We start from the raw sequence: 27,781 nt of genomic DNA on the forward strand, positions 1-27,781 counted from the left end.
TTCCATTTTAGATTACGTAAAGTATATTAATTGCATTAATGAAGAAGGAACTTTGAACCTCAAACGTGTGACCAATACATTTAATAAAATACCTGTTTGGATGCCAAATGCAAACTAAAATATTAAAATAATCGGCCATGCAACAGATTTTACAGCCACTAGGGGGCATCATAAACAAACGGTAAACACAACATAGACATATCATGTCCTCTTAAGTTGATTTTAACAGTTGCTTATTTACACATCCAGCTGACATGGAGCAACATAACCATTTATTTGGAGTTGAGTCTCTGACTACCCAGTGAATGTTATGCCAAAATGCCACTGTATGGCTCGACTCGACTTACTTTTGGTACCCGCTTTCCTCGATTTCGTTTTCCACTGCAGATAGTAACCCCTAAATGTAGGCGGGATTCTTAGCAGTCTTCCCAAACAGAGCAACATCTGTACTTCATCAATTCATCATGGCGGGGCTTTGAGAGCTGCCATTTTTTAAAGTCTGGGTGGAGTGAAGAAGAAAAAATGACGGTCGATGGCGGGCTGTGCAGGATGTCCCATGTTGGGCTCATGAAAGTTCTTTCATCATTTTTTAAGTTCTCCTAGTACCTAGCCTTCTAGTATCGGCTTGGAGCCTCGACTGAGGTAGTGGCAAACTAGAATCACATTCTTGTCGTTGTATGCGTCTGCCGAGCAGTCATGCTGCTCTTTGCCTGCACAAAGGCATTCAAAAAGTAACAGTTTCCTATACTCTCCACATATTTTACCAATAGGGAAAGTTATATTTAAGCTCCTCCTGAGGGAAATATCTGTCTCTTTAGCTGCTAAATGCTTTATTGGTGACCTTTTTTTGTCTCCTGTTTTGTGCTGAACAGGTAGCATACAGGTGGTTTATTTGGGCATTTTCACTCAAAAACAAATATAGCAGTCATTATACATTGGTACAAACTGACAGTGTGCAAACTTGCAACTTTAATAATGTTGTACAGTACGATTTCAACAGCAGTCTTTACAATGCACCAACCCCCCTTTTCCCCAATAAATAGAATTTCATGTTTACTAAGCTAATTACTATATCTTCCTCAAAAGTTTTACATTTATTGGTGGACGGCGACGTCATCACAACGTTTTCTTTTTTCCACAGTAAAGTGGGGTTTCAATGTCTCTAAGGATTATCAATTTACAGTCACTGTCAAGGATCAAATGACGTCATTCAGTCACAAATCACATTGAATTGTAGAAATCTTTGGTAAATTTAACAATTCAATGTTACTAAACGCAAAAGCAAAGAACCATCCAGGTCAAACAGGCTAGTTGGATACATTTCTAGAAATACATATTTTCTGTTTTCTCAAACAATTCAGACTTATTTCCAACTTCAATTTAAGGATTTAGTTTAAAGTATTTGAAGATTTTGAGTTATTATGCAGCATAACAATGTGCACCCCATAACCTGACAAAATCAGCACAGTAATGAAGGCACTTCATTCTGTAAGAGCAGATAAATCACAGTTGTTTGAATGAAAGGTCATACGAGATACAACAGCCTGCATAGCACAGCTCAACACAAAGAAACAAAACGTCACTCATTCTCAACAAAAAGAATCTGTCTATTGGATTATTTTTGGTAACTAAAATATTACTTGATAGAATAGTAAAACCTCCACTCTGATAGAAAAATTACTTTCTGTATTTCCTGCTTAGAAACATATAGTATGTACATACAGTGATATAATCTTGTGTCAGTAGGAGTCCTGTACAAAGAGTCCAAGAATCCAGAGATGAGGAGAATCCCTACAGTTGTTGTCTCTTGATTTCATGATGACCAGAACAATTGCCTGAAGTGCTCAGATTCAGAGCGCCGCTCGGAGGACCGGAGCCGGGCTGCGGCGCCATGGCAGCGAGGCGAGGCCTCTGTGCAGCGACGCCGAGGCAAGAAGGACCAGCTGGAGCCGGCGTCTGTTACCTGTTCCTCAGGCTCTGTAACAGATTATAAACGTCCTCCTCCTTACTGAGGCCCTCGAACAGAGGAATCAGGTCCAGCAGCTCCGTGTCCGTCATGTCGTCAAACCAGGACTGCACTGGGACCTGTGGAGAGAGAGAACAGAGGAGGAACAGGGGAGATTTTATTCATTTGAAGGGAGAAAAGTGCTGCATTATTGGCGAGGAGATGGTGCGAGTTATGTGTGAATAATTAATGGAGGGAATGCATCAAAGGCATGAAGAGTGGCAGCAGCTCCACTGAGCAACTTCATAACAGAGGAGAGAAATAACACTGGGAACACTGCCTCTGGTAGAGAACTGTTTCTAAAACCACAGTGCAGATTAAAGCTGACAACGTCGGGCAGATATAATCATTTACCATCATTAGCAACTTTATTACTAACTTATTTGGGTTGTAACCGTGTACTTTGACCCCAGTTTAGTCTGAATTTTGAAACATACAACCCTATTGTAGCCCACATTTATATAAGTAGATTCACCCGATAATCATTCATGTTTCAGGGGCATGTAAACACAAGTTGATATGAACTCAAGTGTGAACAAAAGCAGCAAGATTGCTGTGACAAACACGCAAAAAATATCATCAGATGCCTTATTGGGCAGAATAATGACAATAATGACATTATTTTCAGGTAACTAAACTCAAAATCAAAAGTGGATCAATGACCCAGCGGCCGGTATTGTTTCTCCGGGTACCTTTACATATATGATTGATTCACCAGGAATTGTTAGGCTAAGTGTTGTCTGCAAATAACCAACCTATTAATAAAGTCCCTCCGCTTCCCGTGTCCCCCATGGGCCCACATTTCGGTTTCACGGTTCAACATCAAGAAGACTGACTTACTGCATTCTCCGGGTGGAAGATATAGGAGGCAGGCGAGTTGTCTATGATGATGACTTTACTGAGCTCTCGGCCCAGCCGGCTGAGGTCTTTGACGTAGTTTCCTCTGTGGAAAACACATGATTCCCTGAAGAGTCGGTCGCGAAACACCCCCCACTGGTCCAGCAGGTCTGCCACAGGGTCGGCGTACTGAACGCACCAAAAACAGCCGTCAGGTTAATACAGTGTTGAAGCCACATCAGTGTCATCTTAAGTGTTAGAACGTCTGAGCAAACCTTGGCTAAGCTCGCTGTGAAGAGGACGCATTCAAAGAGCTCCCCCATCTTCTGGAGGAACTCGTCCACGTGGGGCCTCTTCAGCACGTACACCTGAAACAAAAGCACGACGATAAACACGACGGTCGAGTATCGAGGCCTGATGGAAAATGTCTGTTGAGATTAGATCAGTGGGATGCCGCTCATGAACTGATTGGTGGAAAGTTTTATTGTGTCCAAGTTTTATTGGTGTAATATGTTTTTTAACCAATTCCATGATGGTCTTTGACCCTTGACCATTAAGTCAGAAAGGTTAGTACAAGTGAGAGGTTTGGCTAGATGTTGCACTTTGTCAATTCTACCCTTTGATTCTTATTAGATGAGGCTGTTTCAACAAAAAAAACACAGTAATTTAAACCTTAGTTCTGTCATTGTCTTTCATATTTGATAACTTTAGAATAAAATGCAGTCAATAAATAAAAATGAAATACATCAAAAAATAATAATAATTAAGTGTATTAGAGACTCATAAAGTAAGACACATGCACGTGTCTGAACTAGCCTGTTCAGACAATACCCAGCCCTTCACAACAACAGACGTTGTGTCCTTATTTGCCATTTATGCTTGTCTTCGTCCACTTCAGTCGGTCTCCAGAAGTTAGTTGCTGACCCCAAGTGCAAGTAATCAAGCATAGGCCAAGACAGATACAGAAAGCCTATCCTGGATTACTTGAACCAGGTCACAGCTACAGTCTGGCTGCTTCTGCTTCAAACAGGACGCAGAAAATAAACCATTGTACAGAAGCACAACAATTCTAGGCACAATGCGAGTGTAAACGGCGCCTCCGTTTCTTCCTCTGTGCTGTGTTTTCTCTCTCAAACACAGACCTTCCTAAATCAGTGACGAATCTCTTCAGCCGCTCTCTCAACGGTACCTTCAACACGCTCTGCGACATGTGTTTACCAGGTGACACAGTCACGTCACGGCACATCTATCTTTACAGCGAGCAAAGACACAGAGAAGACAATGTAATGAATTCAAGGAGGAGTGTATACGCTGGCCCACTTTTGACGTAGGCCATGAGATAATAGAGAATAATAAATACTAAAGGGAAGAAAATGGAGCCACAGCTTCCGAGGGAGATCTTATGAATTAAAACATATTATTCATATTTTATTCAAGCCCACTTCTCGAAGTCCTCCATATCAGTGCAACAGTACCTGATGAACAGTCCCATCAATCTCCACTGGAACAATGAAGTCTGCATTGCTGATGGGCTGCACGAAGACAAGAGACAGAGAAAGGGTTAGAAACGTTATGTTTTATATGGAAAAAAAGCACAATCTGTCAAGGAAGCAGCTGAACTACAATTTTGTTTAAAGAAAAATAGAGAAAGGTAAAAATACTCCGATAAGGTTCCCCAGGCTAACTAGGGAGTCTTTCAGTAGACCGTGGTTCCCTCTGCTCCAGCACTCGGTTTCTCAGTGTTAAATAAAAACCAGGAGTCAGACTCCAGGGAGAAACCTGGGAGCTGAACAAGATGACAGACGTGAACGCGGGACAGCAGTGCCGACTTGTGTCATCTTTGAATGCAAGAAAGGGGAGCGAGGAGAGTTGCAGGAGGTGGAGGAAGATGCTGAGGTGTGGGTGGAAGACAAGTGGAGGACGTGAAGACGAGGATGAAAGGATTAGGTGGGAGGCACGGCGGTGTCAAGTCGGAAAGGGGGAGAAAGTAAAAAAGGTGACATAGAAGCAGGTGAAAAAATGTTTCTCGGAGTTTTAAGAAGCACAAAGAAAGCTTTTCCAGTTGTCACCTGGTTGGCTGTAGACACAAAAAAAGGATTATTTAGAAGCTGAATTGACTGTAATTCAACAACATTATTCTTTTGTAAAGTAATGCGTAAGATGACTTATATCCGACACTGACTGAGTTATAATCTTTTCAAATGTATAATTCTGATTTACCAATTCAGATATATTAAAAACATTTTAGGATGATTACCACATCAAATCCTGTCCTCAATGTGTGGACAATCTGAGTATCTAAGCTAGGCTACTAATACATTTTTTAATTACAGAAAACTGGCCAGAAAAGGTGTGTAAAATTACCTTTAGCTAGCTATGACTGGACTTCAGCTAGCTTAGCTACTGCACTTTGATATTGTTTTTTTCACCTCTGCGTTATATTTCCAGTCAATTTTACATGTCGTTTAATTTCTTAGACGTTCTCAGTTCTGACAAAATATGTCAAGTTACTGTGATTTTGGCAACACTTTACTTTAAGTCATCCTATTTCGCATTTATACACAGCACTTTGATCTTCCACATGTCACATGTTTAATTTGTCTAATATGAACATGATGTCGACAGAGGAACAATAGACCTACTGTACTAGAGATGTTTGGTGATGCAAGAGTGATACAATGCACAATCAAAACCCCAGATCCCAGACAGATGACAGACAGATGTGAGTTATTCTTCTATAGATACATTTTGTAATATATTAATGTTAATGTGTACATCAGAGAACTCAAAGACTGCAGCCTCCATTGTCTAAAAACAGAACTGGTAATGAGCCAAACCAGTGACAGGCATTGGTCCAACTTTCATAAAGAGACAAGAGAGAGAGAGAGCGAGAGCTGAATCGCTTCATCATCTGAAGACTGAACACACAGCAGCTGCTCTGTAATGGGCCCGGATTCGAGATGGCGAGAGATATGGGTAATGGAAGAAGATGTATACGTGAGGGAGATGGAGGGAGAGGGTTGAAGTAAATGGGTAGAATGATGAGTATTTGTTTTGTGGATCTCTGCTGAACCAGCGTTGACCTCAACAGGCTTGACGGAGGGAACATCTTCCGGATTGTTTAAACTGTTGATATTATTTCTTTACACAAACACATGCCACATGATTGAGTAACACTTAACCAGGTGGTATTACTGTCCAAACCTGCCTTGGAAAAACACTTACATGTCTCATTATAGCATAATACAAAATATATAAAATCACCTGTATTCTCATCACATCATCTTTTCCTGAAACACTTCTTCAAACTATTTTTTCATTGTGTGGCCCTATAATAATCTAAGGTTTTAAGGCTCATTCCTTATTTAGTTCACTGTGTATTTTACATGTTTACCATATGGCTAAAAGTATTTACTTTCTACAGACATTCTAAAGGCACTTTTAATCAGAGCAAGGAGAACACTTATATTAAAAGCCTTTCAGGGTTAACATTTATTTTTTTATTATTGATGTATATGCAAAAACAATAATATGCAGATTTTATTTCTCAATTGATGGATTCATTTTACCGTCTACAAAATGCCCAAAAATTGCAAAAAGTGCATCACACAATCTGTCAATGATTACTCCAAAACACAAAAAGATTTACAGTTTTTACCATTATAGAATACTACAAGCAAATATTCACAACTCAGTGACTGAAAGCAGTGAATTTTGAATTTTTGCTTAAATAAATACAAATTTTCTGTCTATTGACATGTTATGCTTTTATTTCATCTGATAAATTGTACTAGAACCTCACAGGGTTAAGGAGGACCAACTATGTCTTACATTGTGTGCTTTGTTTTTCATGATTTGGCCCTTTGGTTTCAGTTAATCTTAACGCGACAGCATGATAATAAAAGTGAGCATCGGACTTTTTGGAAACAGTTGCAACACACTGATGGTTTTCTGTTTGGCATAGAGCCTGACCTCAACCTCAACCCCATCAAACACCTTTAAGACGGAGTAGAACGCCGACTGCAAGCCAGGCCTTATCACCCACATCAGGGCCCGACCTCACTTATGCTCTTGTGGCTAAATGGGATCAAATCCCAGAAGCCAAGTCCCAACATCTTATGGACAGCCTCTGTGAAAAAATGGAGGCTGCTATGCTCAAATGAATGCCCATGATATTGGAATGAGAATACTTTTTATTTTATTTCAGGACTTATTTTCTCCTGTAAGGTAGCATTGGTTTTGAGAAGTGTTATATAAGTAAGCTTTACTATTATTATCATATACGTATACTATAAGCCATTTTTACACATTCAACACACACAGGATCTAATCCTGGAGCAGCCTCAAGAATTATCTTTTCATCCATAGAATACAGGATGAAGCATTCAGTATGTGATGTGTTATGTAACGTTTATTTTTAGTCGATGTCCATCTGTGAAATGTCCTCGTCTGTTCTGGTTGTTTTTCTGCACTAATTGTCTAATTCCAATGGGCACTTATACATTTCTTTTATTAAAGTGCTTAACATTTTGATCCAAAATGAAGTCCTAACGTCACGTCTAGAAATAAATATTCTTCAGGAAACCCTACAGGCTTATGAACGGAACTGAAAATGCAAAGTTTCTGTGGTTTTGTTACACTCTCTTCCTCTTCCAACTGATTTTCATACATTGCATTGCTTGAATCTATTTCATACCGCATATCATCTCTGAGCTAAATGCATTTTGACGGACTGAGTATACAGTGTGCAACTGAGTTCTCTCAAAAGGAGGGAAAAAATGAGTTTTTGTGTGAGTTTCTGACTTATTTTGTCAGGGGAGGAAAAAAAAACACTTTAGACTTTTAGAACAGATCCAGGATTTCTAGGAAATTCATCCGGCGGTCATTCAAGGCAACAGCACTCTGCATTGGACACACCCTGGTGTGTGTGTGTGGCCCCATACTGGCTTGTGACTGTAATGGGTGGGTCCAGTGCAGTGTGTGAACATTTTTCTCCTCCTTTTACTTTCCACAGTCATTTTCATATGAAAATGTACTCAAAGCGTTTTCTCTGCAGTTACTTGAATGAACAAACTGTTTCTTTTCACAGCTGAATAAAACTAGAGCAAACACAAAATATTCTTCAGCTTCACCTTGAGCTATTTTCCTGCACAACTCTCTAGCTTTCTCATGCCGAGGACAAAAGGCACACAGGCACAGATACAGAAGCCACAGACGTAATAGCATCAGCTGTGGCAGAGCTGTGCTCAAGTGGGTCTCTGGGTGCGCCAGGTGTGTCAGTAGAGGGAGCACACGTCAGTCTATATGGCCTTATCATTTTTAATCTTTCATGGTATAAATATCAAGAATTCTCCATGGCTGAAAATATTTGACAGGTCTTACACGTGTAAATGATTTAAGATATTTAACCAACACAATCCTACGTTACAGTCTGAAGGGACCACCAACGACTAAAGCACATACAGTAAGATGTATGTGCCGTTATTGAAACATCAAGTGTTTGACTTACCATCACAACCTTCAGTTACCTTCTACGTGAATGTACGTTGTCAAATGAAGAAGTGTTGCCATAAAAACAAGCAAGCAAACGTTTTTTTTTTTTTTTTTTTTTACACAAGTTTCTGTAAAAATCATGTATCCCCAAATGTTAGCGACGCTAGCAGTGTAGCTCTTGGCATTGTTGCTATGCTGGTCCACCACATTGTATCCACAACTATTGGATAACTCACATTTTTTAGCATGCTAATACCATAAACTAAGATGGTGATCAAGGTAAACATTATATAAGCGGGTTAGCATTGTTGATTAAAGGATTTTTAGCGTGCTCACATTAGCATTGAGCTAATATGTAGGTGGTTGACTCCCAGGGAATAAGTAGGCGGTGAAGGCTTTAAGGCTGTTAGCTCATAAAAAGCTGACATTATATCGATTCAGTACATGTGTCTTCACAAGACAGATGATATTTCCTGCCAAACAACTGGTCATGCTTATGAACCGCGTGATGCAGATGATGGATTGGTTGCCATGCCATCACCTCGTTATAGTACCAGCGAGGCCTTTTCTTGTTCTTACTGGTGTATAAAAGCCATAACAGCCTAACAGGCATATTTTCCAGAGATTATGTGAACTATCTCAGTGGCACCTCGAGCTAATTGTCATCAGGCCATCGTGCCCTTATTCACAGCAAAGAATGCCATCTTCCAGATTTATTTTGGTTTAATCCTATTATCCCTCTCAGGCTGAGAAATAACAGCATGCCACGCCTGAAATCCAGAGTATCTATACTCCCGTGTGTACTTGAGGATTTGTGTGTGTGTGGGTGTGGTAAATTACCTTGAAGGAGCTGTGTACGAGGGTTTCGTCCAGGTCGATCACCACACAGTTCTTGCCGTAGTCATCAATACTGACCTCTGGCAGGAGGAACTTGGCTGGAGGCTGCAGAGACAATACACACCTTTTACATTATTGTGTATACAGCGATTCATAAGAGGGAACAGGCAGCAAATTACACTCACACACACTCATACTGTGGGTGAGATGATGGATGATGTCTCAGTTTAAGTGTTGGAGATTATCACACCGATTTGGGTGACACTAAAAAAACACTTAACGGCATAAATAACCTGCAGGGAGGTGTTACTTAGATACTTACTGTATCTGGGGTGTTTGTCGTTGTAATATTGCAAAACAGCTTAATAGTATTCCTTTCTAGTATTTAAAGATGACTATTCAATCAAATTGCAATCAAAATTAAAAATTCAATCAAAAGCTTCAGAAAATGTATCTGCAACATATTCTTTGATCAAAAGTGATAAAAGTCTCCTTAATTCCATTTTCTCAATCATGAGGATTTGCTGAGACAGTATAATTAGTCAATAGCTAATTTAGGGCATGGCTTGAAATTTGTATTGTAACATTTATAAAATATTGATAATATGTTAGATGCAATATAATGTTATGCAATAAACTGTTTTCCTTTGTTGTGCATTACACTGTTCAAAAAAGTAAAACTAAATGAATATCTAGGCCTCTTTTTTCATTATCTGGATTGTATACAGTCTTGTGTGTGTGCAGAAGTATTGTAGTATTTCATATAAAATAGGGCTTCATCTCTTTTCATTAGTTATTGAGTATTGACATTATTATTTCTCAATAATCTGTTAAATCAATTAGTCTATAAAATGTCCATAAATTCTCAGACCCCATGGTCACACATTCAAATTGATTGCATAATTCAACCGACAGCCCAAACCCTTAATTTAAAACAACAATAAGACTACAGCAGATACTCTTATGTGAGAAGCATCATGCTTTTCCTTTGACATCTCATATCAAAACTACTGTAATATTATGACAAATGTTCCTGCTCTTGTTGTGTTCAACAGTACAATATGCTCTGTATTACCTCATGCTGACTGAGCTCTGTGACTGTGCTGCCTTCAGGGTCAGGGGGAAAAGGAGAAATGCTTGTGTCCTCTGCCAAGCAGGCCTGGGGTTACAGACAGGCACAGGGCAGATGGTGAGGCCATAGGGGGCACACACTCTCTCTCACACACACACACACACACACACACACGCACGCACACACACACACACACACGCACGCACGCACACACACACACACACACACACACACACACACACACACACACACACACACACACACACCTATACAGAGGTGAGGAGCAAGGACTCTGTCAATCTCACACATACACACACTTGTGTTGCTGCTCAATATGCCACCCGTTCTCTGCATGTGTCTGTGTTTTCGTGCTGCCTGTATTTATCACGTCTGATCACCGGACTGCATGCTGATGCATCATGGGAGGAATTCCCTGTGAGCAAGGACACTGAATGACATCCTGTCAGGCCGTGATGAATGTGATTATATGCAGGTTGAGCAAAGAAAAAGGGATTGACTGGGACCTTGACATTTTCACTAGAGAGCTGCACAGAGATTAAGAAGCTCCTCACCTGAAGCCACAGCCAGGGGGGCGCTATCCCAAACTGATAACACAAAACAATGCGTTTCAACTCCAGTTTGTTTTATTTTTGGTGCTCAAAATTAGAATCACAAAAGGAATATGGGATGCATTTGTATCATTTGTGATATTAAATTCACAGTGCTTTTTAAAATAACTTTTTTAATTGGGGATTATATGGGCAGAATTATAAGAATAATGTCAAATGAGCATGAAAGCCATGAGATGCAGCTAAAAGTTCTTGGGTTTTAAGGATTAACAGTTATGGATGCTTCATAGAAGAAATTAGAAGTATTGACATATATCAAGACACACCTAAAAATAATCAAATTGCAGTTACATTGTGATGTGTTATGAACCATTTAAGTGTCTATAAAATGCTTATTAGGGAGGGTTAAATTAAAGTGTTACTTGTTTATAACTGTACTTGGTATGAGTAAGAATACATACGTTTCAGAGATGTCTTGTTCGTCCAGTTCCTATGTTGTTTTAAACTTTGAGTTACAGTAGACAGCAATACAGACAACCTGTCCGGGTCAGCTCGAGTTATTTAAGTCGCCTCTCAGAGTCCTCGACGGACCCGGCAGGGAATACAAAGAGCAGACCTTATCACCACATGCCCTTCCTGCCATTGACAGGAGGTGTGGTGTAGTTTAAAGCTTGCCTGCGATGTAGGATGCTGTGAGTGTGAATATCCTAAATTACAGTGAACCACAGGCACAGCGTAGATTCCAAAATAACTAAATAAATTGCTGCTTTAGCACAAACAAAGCAAGTTAATTTCAAGCCATTGAAACCAAGCCCCCCTTCTAAAGGACAGACAGTAGTTCATTGACCATCGAGTGCATAATCCCAACGTAATTTTGCTCAATACAGACAAATAACTAATTTAATCAAGTGTTTTCAGAGCGAGTCATCCATTTGTTGATCCAAAGTGCAGCTGTAAAGGTCTCGCGTGAGATTCAATGAATCTGATCTAATAAGGAAATCAATTTCATGTTCTGTTCCAGTGATTGGAGGAACACGGGAGAAATGGACAAAGCCCGAAATAAATCAGATGATAATAAATGGATTTGGATTACTTCGAGGGTAAGCAGCCCAAAGCAAAGCCTTGAAAGCTACACGATTATCAGGATGGGACAGTGCAAAAGAAAAATCACCTTTGTGCCAATATCCACATGCAGCTAGAATGATGAAGCACAGCACGGCAGAGGGAAGAGGTTACTGAGACGGCTCGAGATGAAGAAAAGTAAAAGATAATAATACATACACTGGGAATGGGGATGACCTGGACCTGGTCACACTGGAGAAAATAAACACACACAGAGAAAGAGAGAGAGTGAGAGGGAAATTGAGAGAAAAAGAGAGAAAGAGAGAGAGAGAGAGAGAGAGAGGAAGAGAGAGAGAGAGAGGGGGGGGGGAAGAAATCAACTACGTCTATGTTGTAATCAACAAATGCGCAGGGAGAAAAAGAGGGGGAAAAACGGAGAAAAGGGACGAATAGTACACTGTGTGATAGTGAGAGCAACTTGCCCAAAAACAAACAGAGCTGCCATAGTAACAAACATTTCTGGCCAGAAATCCAGCAACAGCACGCTGCTGGGAGGGACTCCGAAATCAGTCCGGCACTATAACAAGGCTTTTTATGGAGAGGTTCACTAGGTTCACTCTAAATTAATGGGGACTCATTTGTTAGGTAGGGGGTCCGGAGCGGGTCAGCGCTGACCACATGTATACTATCTGTAAAGGGCCACACATTCCTCCCCTGAATGAGAGACATTTACAGGTAAACAGGAGTGGAAATGTGATACGACGCTGCTCCATTTATAGCCCGGCGTACCTGCTTTGGCAGCAGAACACTGTGTTTGCGGAGGAGCTCGGGGGTTTTGGCGCCTTTTCCCGTGGCCAGAACCTTCGCTTCACACATCCTCACTACACTGGTCAGAGTGTGTGTGAGGAGAGGGGGAGGCCAGGCAATCTATCACACCGGACACACACAAGGCCCACTTTATGGGGGATTAAAGCAGTGTGTGTGCATCCGCGCGCGCGTGTGTGTGTGTATGTGTGCGTACATGTGTTGTCATGGGTATGTGGCAAGCCTCGCCAGAGAGAGCGAGCGACTGTGTGCATGTGTGTTATTTTGTGTGTGCGGATGTGTGCGTAGGCAGATATCGAAGAATGCGAGATGGGAAGTGAGCCCGTATTTTCAAGCAGTGGATGGTAAACAACCTCTGGGTTCAGCGGGTTTGGAGCAGCTGGAAAAATTTGTGGAGGGAGCTCAGCGAGGCAGCACAGCGCCTCAGCTCTCTGCAGGAAAAAGGAAAACCCTAACAAGCTCCCTGTAACAAAACCAAACAAATGTTTCTCTTTACTGCACCTCTCCACGCAAACTATGATTCCTGTTATAAAATATCAACTAATTCCCACACGGTTTTCTTGTCAGTCACGTGAATGCAAATGGTGTGTAATTTGGGGATCGGGCCGACAATGATTGGAACAGAAAAACGAGCTTCACCTTGGGAGGACTGTCGTTCTCCTCGGGCGGCGGGGGCAGAGAAAGTGTCTTGTTGTTGGCGGGCGGCGGCTCAACGTGATAGTCATTGTAGTTGCGGAAGCAGCAGAAGAAGGGGCTGAAAATGCTCCGGCTGCGATGCTTCTTGAGGCTGCTGTTGGACTGGGAGACTGGAAGAGATAATGAAAGAAATAGCCAGGTTATTTGCATATTACAGACAGTGAAGGACGAAGTATTCCAGCAATAGTTTGTAAAAATCCTGCATGGTGGTTGACATTTTATTTATATCTCAGTAATATCTGCTAAATGAGTACTCAATGAGGACAAATATACCCTGAATCAAGTGCTGCTTTAGTGCCATTTCACAGTAGTGTCACCTGTTGAGAGTAGGTATCCTATTTTAAAGTATTTATGTTAATGCAAAGCAACCTCTGGAAAAGAACAAAAAAAGACAGCAGTAAGATGCAGACAGACTGCATTTCACATGCATCATCACATTATTGTGACAGAAGGGGCTGAGATGTATGTTGTACAACACAGCGAGGGAACATAGGGACAAAAATAGGCTTCATCAGAGTGCCCTCTGGGAAGGTAGTCCAGTTAATTAACATCAAGAAAGACGGAGAGAGACAGAAAGACAGATTAATATCATATATGAAATGAAATGTAATGTAATGTAATATATGTGCGAGAAAGAGGCAGAATATATGACAATACAAAAAAGAAAATGTTGAACCTTACACATTAAAGAGACCCTGAATGTAAAGACTGAAAATCACTGTACACCTACATTCTTTATCTGAAACAGCTTGGATACAAAACCATTTCTATTGTTTGACGATATCTGCCAGTGATTTAACCGAAACTAGATGCAGACGCTTGGGAAGAAGAGTTGATCCGTGGCAGAGGGCTGCAGCGCTCCGGGGAGAAAACAACATACACATATAGGTCCCTGGTTACATCATTCCTCCTTCACTGTCTCTGAAGCTCGTGACCTACTTTCACACTATTGTATTATATATATATATTCTGTCTGTGAGGACGAGCAGATATAAATAGAAATTTGGGCAGCTCCAGTACAAAGGCTAAAATCTGACAGCGTAATTATCCTGAGGTGTTCCTGAAGTAGAAATTCTGCAGATTTAATTGCTTTAAAGGCAATTTCTAGGCATGGAAATCCCAAATCTGTTCAGGACTTTGAAGTGGCTGACTATAGCTGGAATCATCATTCTCGTGCCTCGGAGCGGCCATCACATAGCAGCCCTGCGTCTTGTTAACGTGTTCATACAGCCGTGTGACACAGGCGGCCCAGTTAGCCATGCATGCTGAGGCGGTTTGCAGCCGGCTCGTGTTCCAAGAGCCTTCAGATGGGCTCCTGGATCTATCCTTGGGTTGCTCCGACTGGATCCGACAGGCCACGGGACGCTCGCCTTCTTTATTTTCTCCCGTCTTTGTAGTACCAAGCTTGCCGTGGCTCTTGCTCGTCCCTGGTAGATGTTCCCGCGAAGCAACACTTCGCTAAACAACCAGCTTAATGGTCGGAACAGGAAGGCAACATGCTGTGTTACTGAGACCTGCATAGTGACTGAAGGAGGTGTCCTTGTAGACTCGATGCACTCACTGGTAAAGCAAACTGATGAAAGTACACTGACTAGAAGTATACACTATTTCTCTATTTTACGTCCGCGTTTTTTAAAGTGAACTTGAATGTTCACTTGTATATATACACAGATAGATGAATTCCTGCTGTGTTCAACCATTAATGCTTTGATTAGAGAAAAGGCCAAACAACACACTGAAAGCATTAACCCCAGAAGAGCGAGGTCACCAATCGCACACACACTTAATTACTTAATACATATGCCATAATTTAAACTAGGGCACGACCTTTAAAGAAAATGAACCAGAAAATAAAAAAAGGGTCGATTCACCCAAAAAGGCTACATTGTGAACTGGCAAAGCAGATTTGTTTTTTATTTGATATCCTTTGTGGTGCTCCCAGTGTTGAATATTAGCACCCTTTTTTATAAATATAGGCACTTTTTATCGAATTTTATATAATTTATAGATGACTATGAGCCACTAATGAAAGCAGTATTAGAAAGTGGTGCAAAAACTAACATAACTTTTTTTCCCCCCATTTTAAAAGTTGTATTTTTAATGAGGTGAGCTCCACAAACAAAATTGCGTTCCTTTGCGTGGTGGCAAAGAAAATCTTAAAGACTCAAAACCTGAGCAAATAAAACACAAACTATCTAGCAGTAAAGTAAAGGGCTGTAATTGGACTATTTAACTCAGTAAGTTTCCAGTTTGGAGAGACCCCCTTAAAGTTGGCCTCAAATCCCATGATGTCATTATTTGCTCCTCCATTTTGAGACCAGTTACATTTCCCGCCCTGGTCTGCTGCCCCCTGAAACCTCTCTGAGAAAAGCAGGTGGGAGTGGGAGAGAGAAGGGAGAGGGATCTTGGAATGAGAGAGAAGGGCGTAGAATGGGTGGGGAGAGTCACCGAGGCGAGTCAGCCTATACTCGAGTCTGATTCTTACTCCACCCCGTCCTGCACCACCACCCTACACAAACAGAGCTCTCCTTTCTCCTTCTGACACAAACAACATAGCTGAGAGTTGACTGCTGCCGGACACCGAGCAAACACACACACACACACACACACACACACACACATACGCACACGCACGCATTCAGCATATGTTCACATGTTTCAGCAAAGGGCCACGTGCACAGTTATCAACAAGCCGCATACTTCACAGATTGACACAAACTTTTTTCTTTCAATGTCCTTGCTCAGGAATGTGACTGAGTCGGCTCGCCTTGCAGAATGCTCTGAGAATAACAGCAAAAGGTTGAAGTGCAACATTTGCCATTAAAAATACAAGAGTCCTGACCTGCATTAACACAGCAGGAAGTCAGTTAGGTAGTTATGTCTCATAATCAATCAAATGAGACACTAAAGCGCAGAGGAATCAGCTGATAGTCTGTGGTTCTGCTAATAAGGGATCCACCTCACTGAAATCTAAGTAAAAATTGTTGCATGCAAGTGGTTTTACTGTATTTAACAAAAGCTCCCGGGAGAGAGAGATATGAGGCCAACGCCTCCTTTAGAGCAGGTGCAGAATTATTTACCCACTGAATACACTTCATTCGATCAGCATATTCCCTTGATGTGAGCGTTGAAAAAAAACATCCCTTTATGGCAGTGCCTGTGTCAGTGCTCCTGCTCAACGTTAGGTAACAACGATGAAAGGCTCTCGAGTCAATCAGCGCTAGCCAGGGCCCCAGCACTCTGTCACATGTTGAAGCACAACCACTAACAAGGCCGGAAGAGGGAGAAAACGCAGGAAATTCTCAGCATTCCTGACAGGAAGAGATAATCACCCCGTGACCCACAGTGTGGACTAATGCCAAGCTCCGAGAGGGAATATGATCCCCGGCTTAGCTCAAGACTTTTGAGGTGGCCTCTTTTTACTGTAGCTTTAAAAGCACATAAAGTATGCACCCAGTGAAAACACAACATGCCACATTTGAAATACGACAGTAGGTTTAAGTTTAGCTGCTCGATGACGTCTAAAAGGTTTATGTCGGAACATTCCTCACTCTTGAGCCAAATGCTTCTGGCTGAGCAATTTAGCAGGGCAAAAAGTAAAGGTTAATTCAGGTGTATAACAACTTGGCTCTTATATTCATAACTCATGGAAATTATATTCAAAACATTGTGCTCACCAAGTTAATTGCTGAGATAGATGGAAATGTAACCCCCGTTGCAACAAAAAAGTCAGATCCAGCAATAAACATTAGCGGTTTGATGATCACACAGGTTTTAAACCCCAGGGTCGTGGATCTGGTAATGTTGCTCCACGGTCGTGGGTAAATCATAAGATTTGGCAAAAGAAAGTTGATTAATAATCAGTATAACTTTAACTTGATGCATTTTCCCTCCCGTTTGGTTCGACCGTGAGCACACCTGAAATGCCAGAATTAATCCATGTGTGCTAAATAACATATCCTATAATACACTGTTATTGGTGGCGCCTGTGTGACAGACCTTGACCTGCACTCCAGCAGCAGTTAGTTGACTAGCCAGGCGGGTAAAGTGTACAATACCTGGGGGGCACGAAGGTAAATGTGAGAACGATCCATGTGAATGTGCAGCTTAAATAATTAAGATGGAAAACAGGTTGGTTCTAAATGGCACAGCCGGTTACTTCACATACACCAGAATAAAACCGCTGCCACAGGGATTCCAAAGCTATCTCTGCTTTATAATGGCAAGAAAAGCCTTTCTGATTTGTGGCAAGAAGAACCTTCCATCCCTCAAACAGTGGGCATGCTTTTTCAGATTATTTCTTACCTCTCCTCACTGAGATTTTTAGTGTGGGGTGTTTGTGTTACAAGTGGTACCAGTTGTCTATGGTTTATATAACAACATCTGACGTAAAATACGTATTCGGCAGCAGTCAAAATGAAGAACTGTACTCTCCACACATACACTGACAGGTAATCTACTTTTAGCCTGGAGCCTGGGATCTAATGTCTTGAGTTGTCAACATTCACAGGTAGTGCTGAAGAAGCTGTTTCTGTCCCCAGCTTTCACTAACAACAACAGAGCAGCAGTGAGGGGGAACTCCTTGTTGGGCACCGTTTCAGCAAAATAACAGTGTGGAAGGAATCCCTGCAGAAATACACGATAGGGATGACGGTAAGAAAGACACTTTTATTTTATTCTTAAATTTAGATAGGGGCGACTACTTTCACTCATTTCTTTAAGAATTTTATTTATCCCTTATTTATCCCTTAGTTTCACAAAAAGGTGTCAACAATGTTGGTACATTGGTAGTTTAAAAATGTAGCTTGCTAAAAGACTTAAATGGTTAGTAAATCAATATATTTTACAATAAAGCAGATGTTTTTTTTCCAAAGTGACCATTTCCATTTATTGTCATCCACACATCAGGAGCCAGTTGAGCCGTTCAGTGTCTTGCTCAAGCTCACTTGGACATGTGGACACCATGAGCCTCAAATCCAGCAACTGAGAGTCGACAATTTACACCAATTCTCTTCTTTTGTTCGTCCCAAAGCACAGATTATTGATCGTTTCCACAAAAGAGAAATTCACACCAAAAGAGGCGATCATAATTTCAAAAGATCAGCTTCTAAAACAATATTTACAGCGAAGAGCCTCTGCTTCACAATACACTTGAACACACACACGCGCACACACACACACACACACACACACACACACACACACACACACACACACACACACACACACACACACACACACGGAAATACACGCAGCAATTCCTAACAGCTGAGTGGAGTTCGGTAGCATCAGATGCGCTGAGCCTGACACTTCAGCCTGTTTGTGTTCATCCTGCCGACGTCCAAGGGTTGGTGGGTTATGTGTGAGGCCATCAAAGCAGTAATAGCACAGTATGATAACATAAACTCCCATTAAGCCTCCTTACTTCACCACATAGACAGCTGAGGCCGGAGTGAAAATTACCGACTGTGGAGGTGCTGTACACTCAGTTCTAGCAGATGCCTTCAGTCACACTCACTGACCCTCAGTCATCTGCCCCTCTGGCATTTCCATACTTATCTGGGAGGATTAATATATATATATATAACAACTTACAGCTGCATATATATATATATATATATATATATATATATATATATATATATATATATATATATATATATGCATCCTAAATGACCTTATGTAACTGCCAATCATTTCATAATCCAGTTACATTTGAGGAGATTTTAAAACACCGACCACTTGGTTGGCACCCCTGTATGTCGTACTGTGGGGTGCTAATTCTCCCAGCTGCTGCCGTGAACTCTGACACAAAGACGTGGGCTGGTCTGCTCTTGCTTCCCTGCCTCAGTGGTACAGCGGCGTGGGCGCAGTGGTGGTGCCTGCAGCCCCCCGGGGGTGGAGGGGGGGGGGGGGGGGGGGGGGGGGGATGAGGGCTGCTGCTTCTCGAGCGCTCGGCGTAATGAAGGAGATGACAAGCGCGGGGGAATTAACCCACCTCAGGGAGAAATAATGAGGGAGATCTGACTGTTCTGCTGCAGTTACGCAACCGGCAGCAACACAGCCCACGTTGTTTGGGGCTGCGGCACTTCATTATTTATATATCTTTCTACTACTGTAGATGAGCCAGAGGCTCAGTGACTGATGGGAAATCCTCCTTGCCTGTCGGCAAAAACACGTTATAAGATTTAATGTCAAATCAAATTAAAGGCCTGTCTTCAGTCTTCTCTTAAGTATAGACATGCTTGTACACCTGGTGACCCCAGAGATGCCGTCTATGCAGCTGTAAGTTGTTCGAGTGAGCTGTTAGGGTGGAATTTAAAGGGGAACTCCAACAGTTTACTATTGATCCGCCATAAAATACGGGAATTTACAAGATGAAGCAATAACAAGATCGCAACGGTCAAAAAGCCAAAATCTTTGAAGGCTTCAATCCAGTGGTCCACAAACCAATGAGTGACATCAAGGTGACTACGTCCACTTGTATTAGCCTTTTGGTAAACCCTGCCTGTCTGGTAAATGACCACCTCTTTTAAACCCCATATGACGAGTAAACTAACCATGTGGTGTAAATTCAGTGCAATGTCCCTTTAAGTGTTGTTCTTATATGCACCCTTGAACTCAAAAAAACTAATTGCTTGTTATTCATCAAATCTGATTCATTAAAATGGTGCTTGCTATGAATGGAAAGAAAGCAAACAAGTAGGTCATGTATTTCTGTGTGTGTGTGTTGGGGAACATGTGTGTGTTGGGGAGCATGTGTGTGTTGGGGAGCATGTGTGTGCCCCGCTTGTGTGCTGTTGCTGCCTCTGCTCTCTGAGAAGTGTATATCTCTACATTTACACACACAGCAAGTCCTACATAGTGCCCCTTCACAGCTGAACAGTATTCACCTTGACCTCTGGAGAGGCCGACAAATAATCCCTCTTTGTGTCTTTTACAACCTCCATACAAGTTTATTTGCTTCTCCTTCGCTGGTCGATTTAAAAATGCATAAGCCTTTTATGCCCTTCTGTCAAACATCTGACAAAGTGGCACGCAGCATAATTCAGGAAGGGCGACAGAAAATCATTATGGACAAAACATGATCTCCCTTTTAGATAGCCAATTACTGGTGATGAATGCCAGCTAGAAGGGGGCAAAATATGCAGAAAGGCCATCACCTTGTCGGAGCCAGACTGGGTACCTGCCTGCAACCCAAGAGACACACAGATGCTATTTGAGCACTTTCTTCTGCTCTCTCTCCTTGACCCCCCCCCTCCCACCACCACCACCACCACACACACACACACACACTCTTTTTCCTCCTTGAACCCTACCTTTCTCTGATTGTATTGATCTGTTTTGACAACGTCTGTTTGGCTGGATGGATGCTCGGTTAATCCTAGCTTGTGGCCGGTCCGAGTCCACGCTCAACAGCCCCGTTGAAAACAGGCTTTAGAGCAGCAGCATCCAGGGCTTCTGTGGCCGTGTGGCAGGCGGTGGCTTTTGGAGCATTAATAATGGTCTCCGCTGACTCACGGCCATTGAATGCCAAAGTGTCAAGATATACAGGAAAGGCATGAGTGATGTCATCCCGCAACAATGCTGTGCGTTTAAATCGAGACACGACAAGAATGTCAGCTTTATGTCTTCTGTATTCATTTAGGCGAAGTTTGAAGAGCTGAAAGCCACCGACAGCTGCAGTCAATTAAACTAAAAACTGAAAACAGATACGAGACGCTTTGTATGGAAGGAGCACTTCTGTTTTCCTGCACTAAAATGTATATTTTATCATTCAAATCAATACAAAATACATTATGTATGAGTGCAATCACAACCCATCAGTGCTTAGGATGGAGAGCTACTGGGCAGAATGTAATTTTATAAAGAATCTACTAGAAATCCTACTAATTGTCTTTTCTTAAAAGCCCGGGCTAGACATTTTGAAGTCGAGGTTGCTCCAAAACAAACAACCACAGTGCATGAGCTAAAACCAACTAACGGAATAACAAAATACTGAGAGCAGAAAAATTTTGAGTTTCTGGTGTGCAGCAGGCACATGTACATACCATTTTTGGCCCATCACATAAACATACACACACACACACACACACACACTGTGGATCTAATGACTCTGCTGAACACACATACTGGCAGCATATCAACAATATAGTCTGAAACCAGATTTATGAAGAAGTAAAATGATGTTAAAGCTATTTTAAACTGGAGGCCAGTGCAGAGACTTCAGAGCAGCAGCCATGTGAACTCTTTTCTCTTTTTTTCAGTGAAAACTACATTCAGAGTGATGCTTTAAGTATTCATAGTCAGCCAGTGTAGGAGTGAAGAAAGCGTCAACCCACACTATTTTCCCCTGTGGCCTCTCTGGGGACGGATTGCAGTGCAATTGCATCTCCTTCACTGTGTCTCACAATCCATAGATCTTTACAGACCGCCTCGTAATTAAAGGCCAATTTGCTTCTCTCTTTTTTCAAGCTGATTTTTTTTATTGTGAAATTTGACATTAATCTTCCTAATGCATTGTCTCTGCTGGTCATTACAACACTTTATCCAAAATAATTGACATTTTTATAATACGTTCAAAGTCCACCATGAAGGAAATGCACAAGAGAGGAATTATAGATATATATCTATAACTTATAGGGCTGCTGCTAGGCTAGCTTCTAGATCAGTGGTTCTCAAATTGGAGTATATGTACCCCTGGTACGTGAAGGCACGCCAGGGGGTACGTGAGATTTAAAATGAGTATCTATTAAAAAAATCTTTAAAAATAGTTATTTAATAAATATTCAATAAAATATAAGTGTAAGTTCATAAACTAAATTGTATATAGTCTATATTAACTAAGACACTGATGGCACAGCGCTGTATATTGCGTCTTTTTATCATCCAAAAATGCTTTGCACTGGTCGTACTCAGCAAAACAAATATTTCACAGGGGGTACATCACTGAATATAGGTTGAGAACCACTGTTCTAGATAACCCAATAGGGGGTTAATTAGGGGGTTTAGAGGTGGTGGGTGGATTCTTTTTTTACCCTTGGATAGAGCTAAGCTCGCGTTCTAGCGTGTTTTAAAGTGTTGGCTAAACTCAGATAAGATAGCCGTCTCCTGGCTAAAGCTTATGGCTCAATGAGTGGTATCAATTATCTCATCTAATGCCCCCAAAAAGTTGTTAAAAATGATAAGCAAATACGTTATAAAGGAAAGTTTATAAATTCATCATTATGGCCTAATCAAAAAAACACCTTTGTAAAAAATACTGACAAAAAAGAAATCAGCAGGGAGATGTGAACATAAACTATGATGGGTAGGCATTGTTTCCAACCTGAAATGAGAGACGGATACATCAACAACCACCTAAGGGAGCCACTATTGATGAATGTCTATGAGCTCAGACATAATGTGCAATTCAGTGTTGGCAAGTCCATTGTGGATATTACAATAACAAACAAGCTGTGCTTGTACAGTTATGTGCTACTCACAGCTGTAAAAACATGTCATTGCCTCTTGTTGTGGGAATGAATGAATGCAAAAGACATAAATTAATACAATCCCACAACTTTCACTACAGGCATGTTCATCCACACACTGAGGCCGGTCCCGCACAGTTAACAAGCTTACCAGTTAAGGGGCTTAGGCATGGAAGAAAAACGTTCAACTCTTGCCAATCAGCTGCCCAGTATGGTATTGGACTAAAGTAACAAAGATGTGTCCAACACTTCCCTGGAGGTGCAGATAATCAGCTTTTCTGAGCAGCATAGGCTGAAATAGACTCATAAATCTGTAATAGGGGGCCTGCACTTCAGAGTCCAGCTTTTCTCTGCCTCTTTCTTGAAGTCAAAATGGTTCACTGAATATTGACTTCACTGAATGCACATAGCAATCCAATGTATTTCTTACGAGAGGTGGAAGGCTTGTGAATGGCATACTGTATGCTCAAAACATATCTAAGAAATCTACGCCACCTATGGCCGAGTAAAAGATGGTAATCCTTCTCTCCAGAGTCCGGTCATGATGACAGCAGAGTGCTGGACACGGGTTGTGCCAGGGACTCTGGGGAAGCCAAAACTCACAGTCGCTCCCCAACTGTGCTGCACACCCCCCTGCAGGTGTGGTCCACACATCATAAACACGTTCTTAATGTACAGCAGCGTGTTCCAGAAACAACCTCAAAAGGCAAGCATGCATGAAATCACAGGTTTTTCTTTCTAATTTTCTTTCTGGCAATGCAAATATGTTCTAACCAACAAGGCTTTGGGGAAATAATTTTCACATGCCATACATAAACCCCAATGCCTGCTGCTCCTCCTTGTTAATGCTTCTTCTACAATGAAGACATTACCATTGAAGACATTCACATAAGCCAGACAGACTACCTTGACCCCTGTTTTTAGGCAGGACTTTAATGGGCTCTGTGACACTGTCTTGCTGCAGACTTGAGCCATCATTGGAGTAATGACATGAGGGAATGGCCAATTATGTCTCTTCAGAATAATGCATATTACTCAGCCTCAGCCAGAAAAAACGTGCATGCAATCAAAACAATTATAGTTTGTTGTTTTTCCCCAGAACTAATTAATTTGAAAGAAAAAGTAAAAACAGATTTTACAAGAACTCCAGATGAACCATTAAGCCGTGTGAAAGAGGCAAAACTGACAAACACGTTGTTCTGCAACACTAGCGCACACCTAAGAATAAAAGTGATGGTATTATGTTTTCTTATTGAAAACATAGCCCATGAAAAGACCAAAATTAAACAACAAACTAACAAGAGTTGTCTGTGTGCCCAAAGAATGCATACAGCTTGTTTCTATGTGCCATAGAGCTCTATTGTTCTTTTAAGATATTTTAATCATTACTATAAACATTTAAACAGTTTTTTAAATCCACATACACCATCATGATGCCGTTAACACTAACTCACTAAATTACCAAATGTATGTTTAATCCGTGGCTAAAAATATTCCCCTACAATAAAAAAATAAAAATATAAATATGTTTGTGACCTGTTTTTAAAGAAATATGTCTTCAGTAAGAACAAATGGGCTCAAGGTTCGAAGAGCCACAGACAGGTAAGCAAGAAAGTATTGAGGGACTGATTCACTTAATATGAATATCTATATTCATGCTTTATTTAGAATTATAATCTAGTGAAGAGGTTTATCTTTGGATTTTTTGTACTATGTTGCAGTCCGAATTTAGTTGGAATGACAAAGACAATGTATGTCATTGCTATCAACTGCCTATTAACAATTTGTGTGTGAGGTGAGTATTAGGTAACAACCAAGACTCAGGCACCTAAACACATCTGTCAAAATCTGTTTTAGTCTCAATGTCTGCCATCACTCACAGTGCAGCAGTGAAGAGCTAAACTCAGATTTGACCTAATCTGATTAGAGCTCGTCCGTTGATACCTGTTGGACTGTGAAGTTCACACCAAAGCCTCAAGCAGACTGAGACTGAGGCTGGCCGCCCTGTGACTCCCTGTGCAGTCTTAGTCGAGTCGTTGCATTGCATTGCATCAGATCCTGAAAAGTAAAAGGTCTGCCAAATGAAAAGCCTCATTTGGGTTTTCTCCGCCTCCTCTGAGTGTATGTGCTGGTTCCTGTGAATTATCTGCCTTAAAGTAGTACAACATTTCTGTTTTATCTCAGAAAAAACTACATTATGATCTGAATGTGTCCACAATTATCTATCTGATAAAGTTTACCTCCAACAGGCAAAAAAAAGCCTTGTATCCACCCACAGTATAACACGGGTGCCAATTCACTTGCCTGTCTGAAGAAAGAAACCACCCTAAATTATGATTCCAACCCACACCTCATTTAACATAATCCATAATGCATAAAGATATATTCTCCACCTGACCAAATGTAAAAAAAATTGGCTCTAATGAATTACTACGTCTTTGCTTGGAATGAAACTGATAGGACTCCGAAAATAGCCTGCCCATGCTCTGAAATATTCAGCGTGTGTGTGTATGTGTGTGTGTGTGTGTGTGTGTGTGTGTGTGTGTGTGTGTGTGTGTGTGTGTGTGTGTGTGTGTGTGTGTGTGTGTAATCATTAGTGGCTTCAGCACAGCCCAAGCAGGTCACAGAGTAACTGTCCCCAACAACAAGTGCTGTTTGTTGTCTGCTTTGACAGCCAGTGTGTGTGTGTGTGTGTGTGTGTGTGTGTGTGTGTGTGTGTGTGTGTGTGTGTGTGTGTGTGTGTGTGTGTGTGTGTGTGTGTGTGTGTCAGCAGCCATTTCAGTGTGTGTCGTGTCCTCTCTGGTCAGCCGCTGACCTGGGCTTTATCCCGCCAGATTAATTGTCGGATACCACATGTCATCTGGGATTTACTGTTCAAGACAAGCAGGATTTCGAAGACAAGAAAGTGTGGGAACTGATTAGAAATGTGCTAAAAGCAGCAGTTGGATTTTTTTCTTCTAACAAATTTCCTGGATGATGCTTCATCACTTAAGTCAGCAGCGAAGCCGTGTGTTTGCCGCTAGTGATTGTTTTCATTGATTTGTTTATGAAGGTTTTAATTATCGAGGCAGCGCCACAAGATTAGAGGAAGCTGATAAGGGAAAAGAAATATTGGAAACGTGTTGTGATACATAAATCCTAATTGATCTGGCCGCCTTGATCTCGCAGGTCCGTCTTAAGACTTCTGATCGAGAATTATTTTTGTGTCCAGGTCTTCATTTTATGACCACCGGCCAGGACGTCAACGTGTCAGAGTGGTTCATGTATGTCAGTTCTGCTCAGCAGAGGTGAGGAAGGAAGGTGACCTTTTCTTCAACAGAGCACTGGGTGTAGCAGGAAGTTGTGGTCCCTCTGGCCTCCAGGCACCCTGTGGCTCAGTGGGATGGATGCTGGTGGGAGAATGTCAGGGCCCCGGGCTCCGAACAACCGTGCCCTCCTGCTCCAATCTCCCGTGGACACCCGTGTATCCCACGTGTGGTTACACAGTACTAAAGCCAGATTTTCTTGTGTTCTAGACTCAAATCACAAATGTGTGACTGTCCTGCACAGACTAGAGAAACCCCCGCTCTCAAAGTTAATGAAAACTGGAAAGCTCCCGACTCATGAGGGGGATTTGTCATTGATGGCATCGCCACATGGTGAAGTGGCGACTCTTGTGCAAAACAACAGAGAGAAAATGTGTTTTCGTGCAGCCGCTGTAATCTGTACAGCAGCTGTTGGGCTGTTGTTTTTAGGCTTTTTTTTTTTTTACACATCTGGAAGTGGACATTTCTGACCTTGTTAAACGTCGTCGGTCGGTTATGTGACGATTCGTATATTAAGCGCTGCACTCAACAGGCTCAACCTTTCAACATTCTTGTCACTTCAGTGAGGTGATTTTATTCTAAAATAGACAGGAAAAAATAAAGAAAGCTAAATATATGTGTGTATCCAAAGTGATTACTGTCTTTTGGACTAATGTAAATGTGTAAATATAAGTACTTATATTGACGGTTTTCTTCATGAACCATAGCCAAACTGGTGATCTCCGATCATTGGTGGGTTATTGGTAGTATACCAGGCATTTTACAGAGCCAGTGATGCATACAAGGATGTCGCCAGTGCAAAGGAGTAGAGTACCCGCCCCCTGTAGTAAACTCAGCTCGCTCTAAACACATTTATCATCACTAAGTCGCACAATGTTTAACATTTCAAATGAGGTTTGGTTTAGCTCGAATGAATAAAGTTACAGGGCACTCCAAACATGATCTCTGTGGACATCTAGGGCTCTGAAGGTTCTCTGCTGAACAATGGAGGCTTTCCGTCGATACTCTGTCTTGCTGTTGAACCCAGTATCCTCTCTGCACCGAGGGCTGCAGATCAGATCTGGCAACAGAGCAACGTAAATATTCTACAGCTGGAAATCCAAATTAAAATCGCGCGCGCGCGTATTTGTGTGTATGTGCGTGTGTGTAATTTTCTGTGCGCCTTACCTTTATCTGGACTTGAAGAATTGCTCTCCTCCTCTTTCGGATTTGCAACCTGTGTTATTATGGACGTGTTGTCCATGGAAACGAGATGTTATGCACCTTTCGGCTACAGCGTTTTATTCCTTGGCAAACATTACCAAGCGCACGACAGTCCCCTGGCTGTGCACGGGCTAAAGCGGCCGCTGTTTGCAGCATTAACTTCCCATTTTATTCGAAGCATGCAGTCCCATCTCCCCGCGGAGCTTTACGAACAAGACGAAATGTCAGCGAGGAGATGCGTCCAAACATCCGAGGTGACAGTCCGACGTGCAGGAGGCAAACAAAGCGTCAGTCCTGCATGGAAGTCGTGTGTGTGTGTGTGTGTGTCCGCTGTTTGCAGGCAGCAGAGCACCCCGCCTGCTGCTGCTGCTGCTGGCCGCTCCAGTCCGGCTTCAATCCACACA

General features: G+C 41.8%; 1 protein-coding gene across 2 annotated transcripts; it reads right to left on the minus strand.

Moving 5' to 3' along the window:
• Positions 1–892: 892 nt before the first annotated feature.
• On the minus strand, positions 893–27,645 carry ctdspla (CTD (carboxy-terminal domain, RNA polymerase II, polypeptide A) small phosphatase-like a). 2 transcript variants are annotated; one of them, XM_079234512.1, is made up of 8 exons: positions 27,342–27,645; positions 13,340–13,506; positions 12,095–12,127; positions 9,176–9,277; positions 4,318–4,374; positions 3,118–3,210; positions 2,846–3,031; positions 893–2,085 (listed from the first exon to the last, which is right to left on the minus strand). In XM_079234512.1, the coding sequence occupies exons 1-8, from the start codon at positions 27,415–27,417 to the stop codon at positions 1,960–1,962; spliced, it is 840 nt and encodes a 279-aa protein (XP_079090638.1). In that variant the 5' UTR covers positions 27,418–27,645; the 3' UTR covers positions 893–1,959. The 2 variants fall into 2 exon arrangements, with proteins under 2 accessions (XP_079090638.1, XP_079090639.1); XM_079234513.1 differs by lacking the exon at positions 12,095–12,127.
• Positions 27,646–27,781: the final 136 nt, after the last annotated feature.

The sequence above is a fragment of the Taurulus bubalis genome (genome assembly GCF_910589615.1).
Source record: "Taurulus bubalis genome assembly, chromosome: 18".
Classification (NCBI taxonomy): domain Eukaryota; kingdom Metazoa; phylum Chordata; class Actinopteri; order Perciformes; family Cottidae; genus Taurulus; species Taurulus bubalis.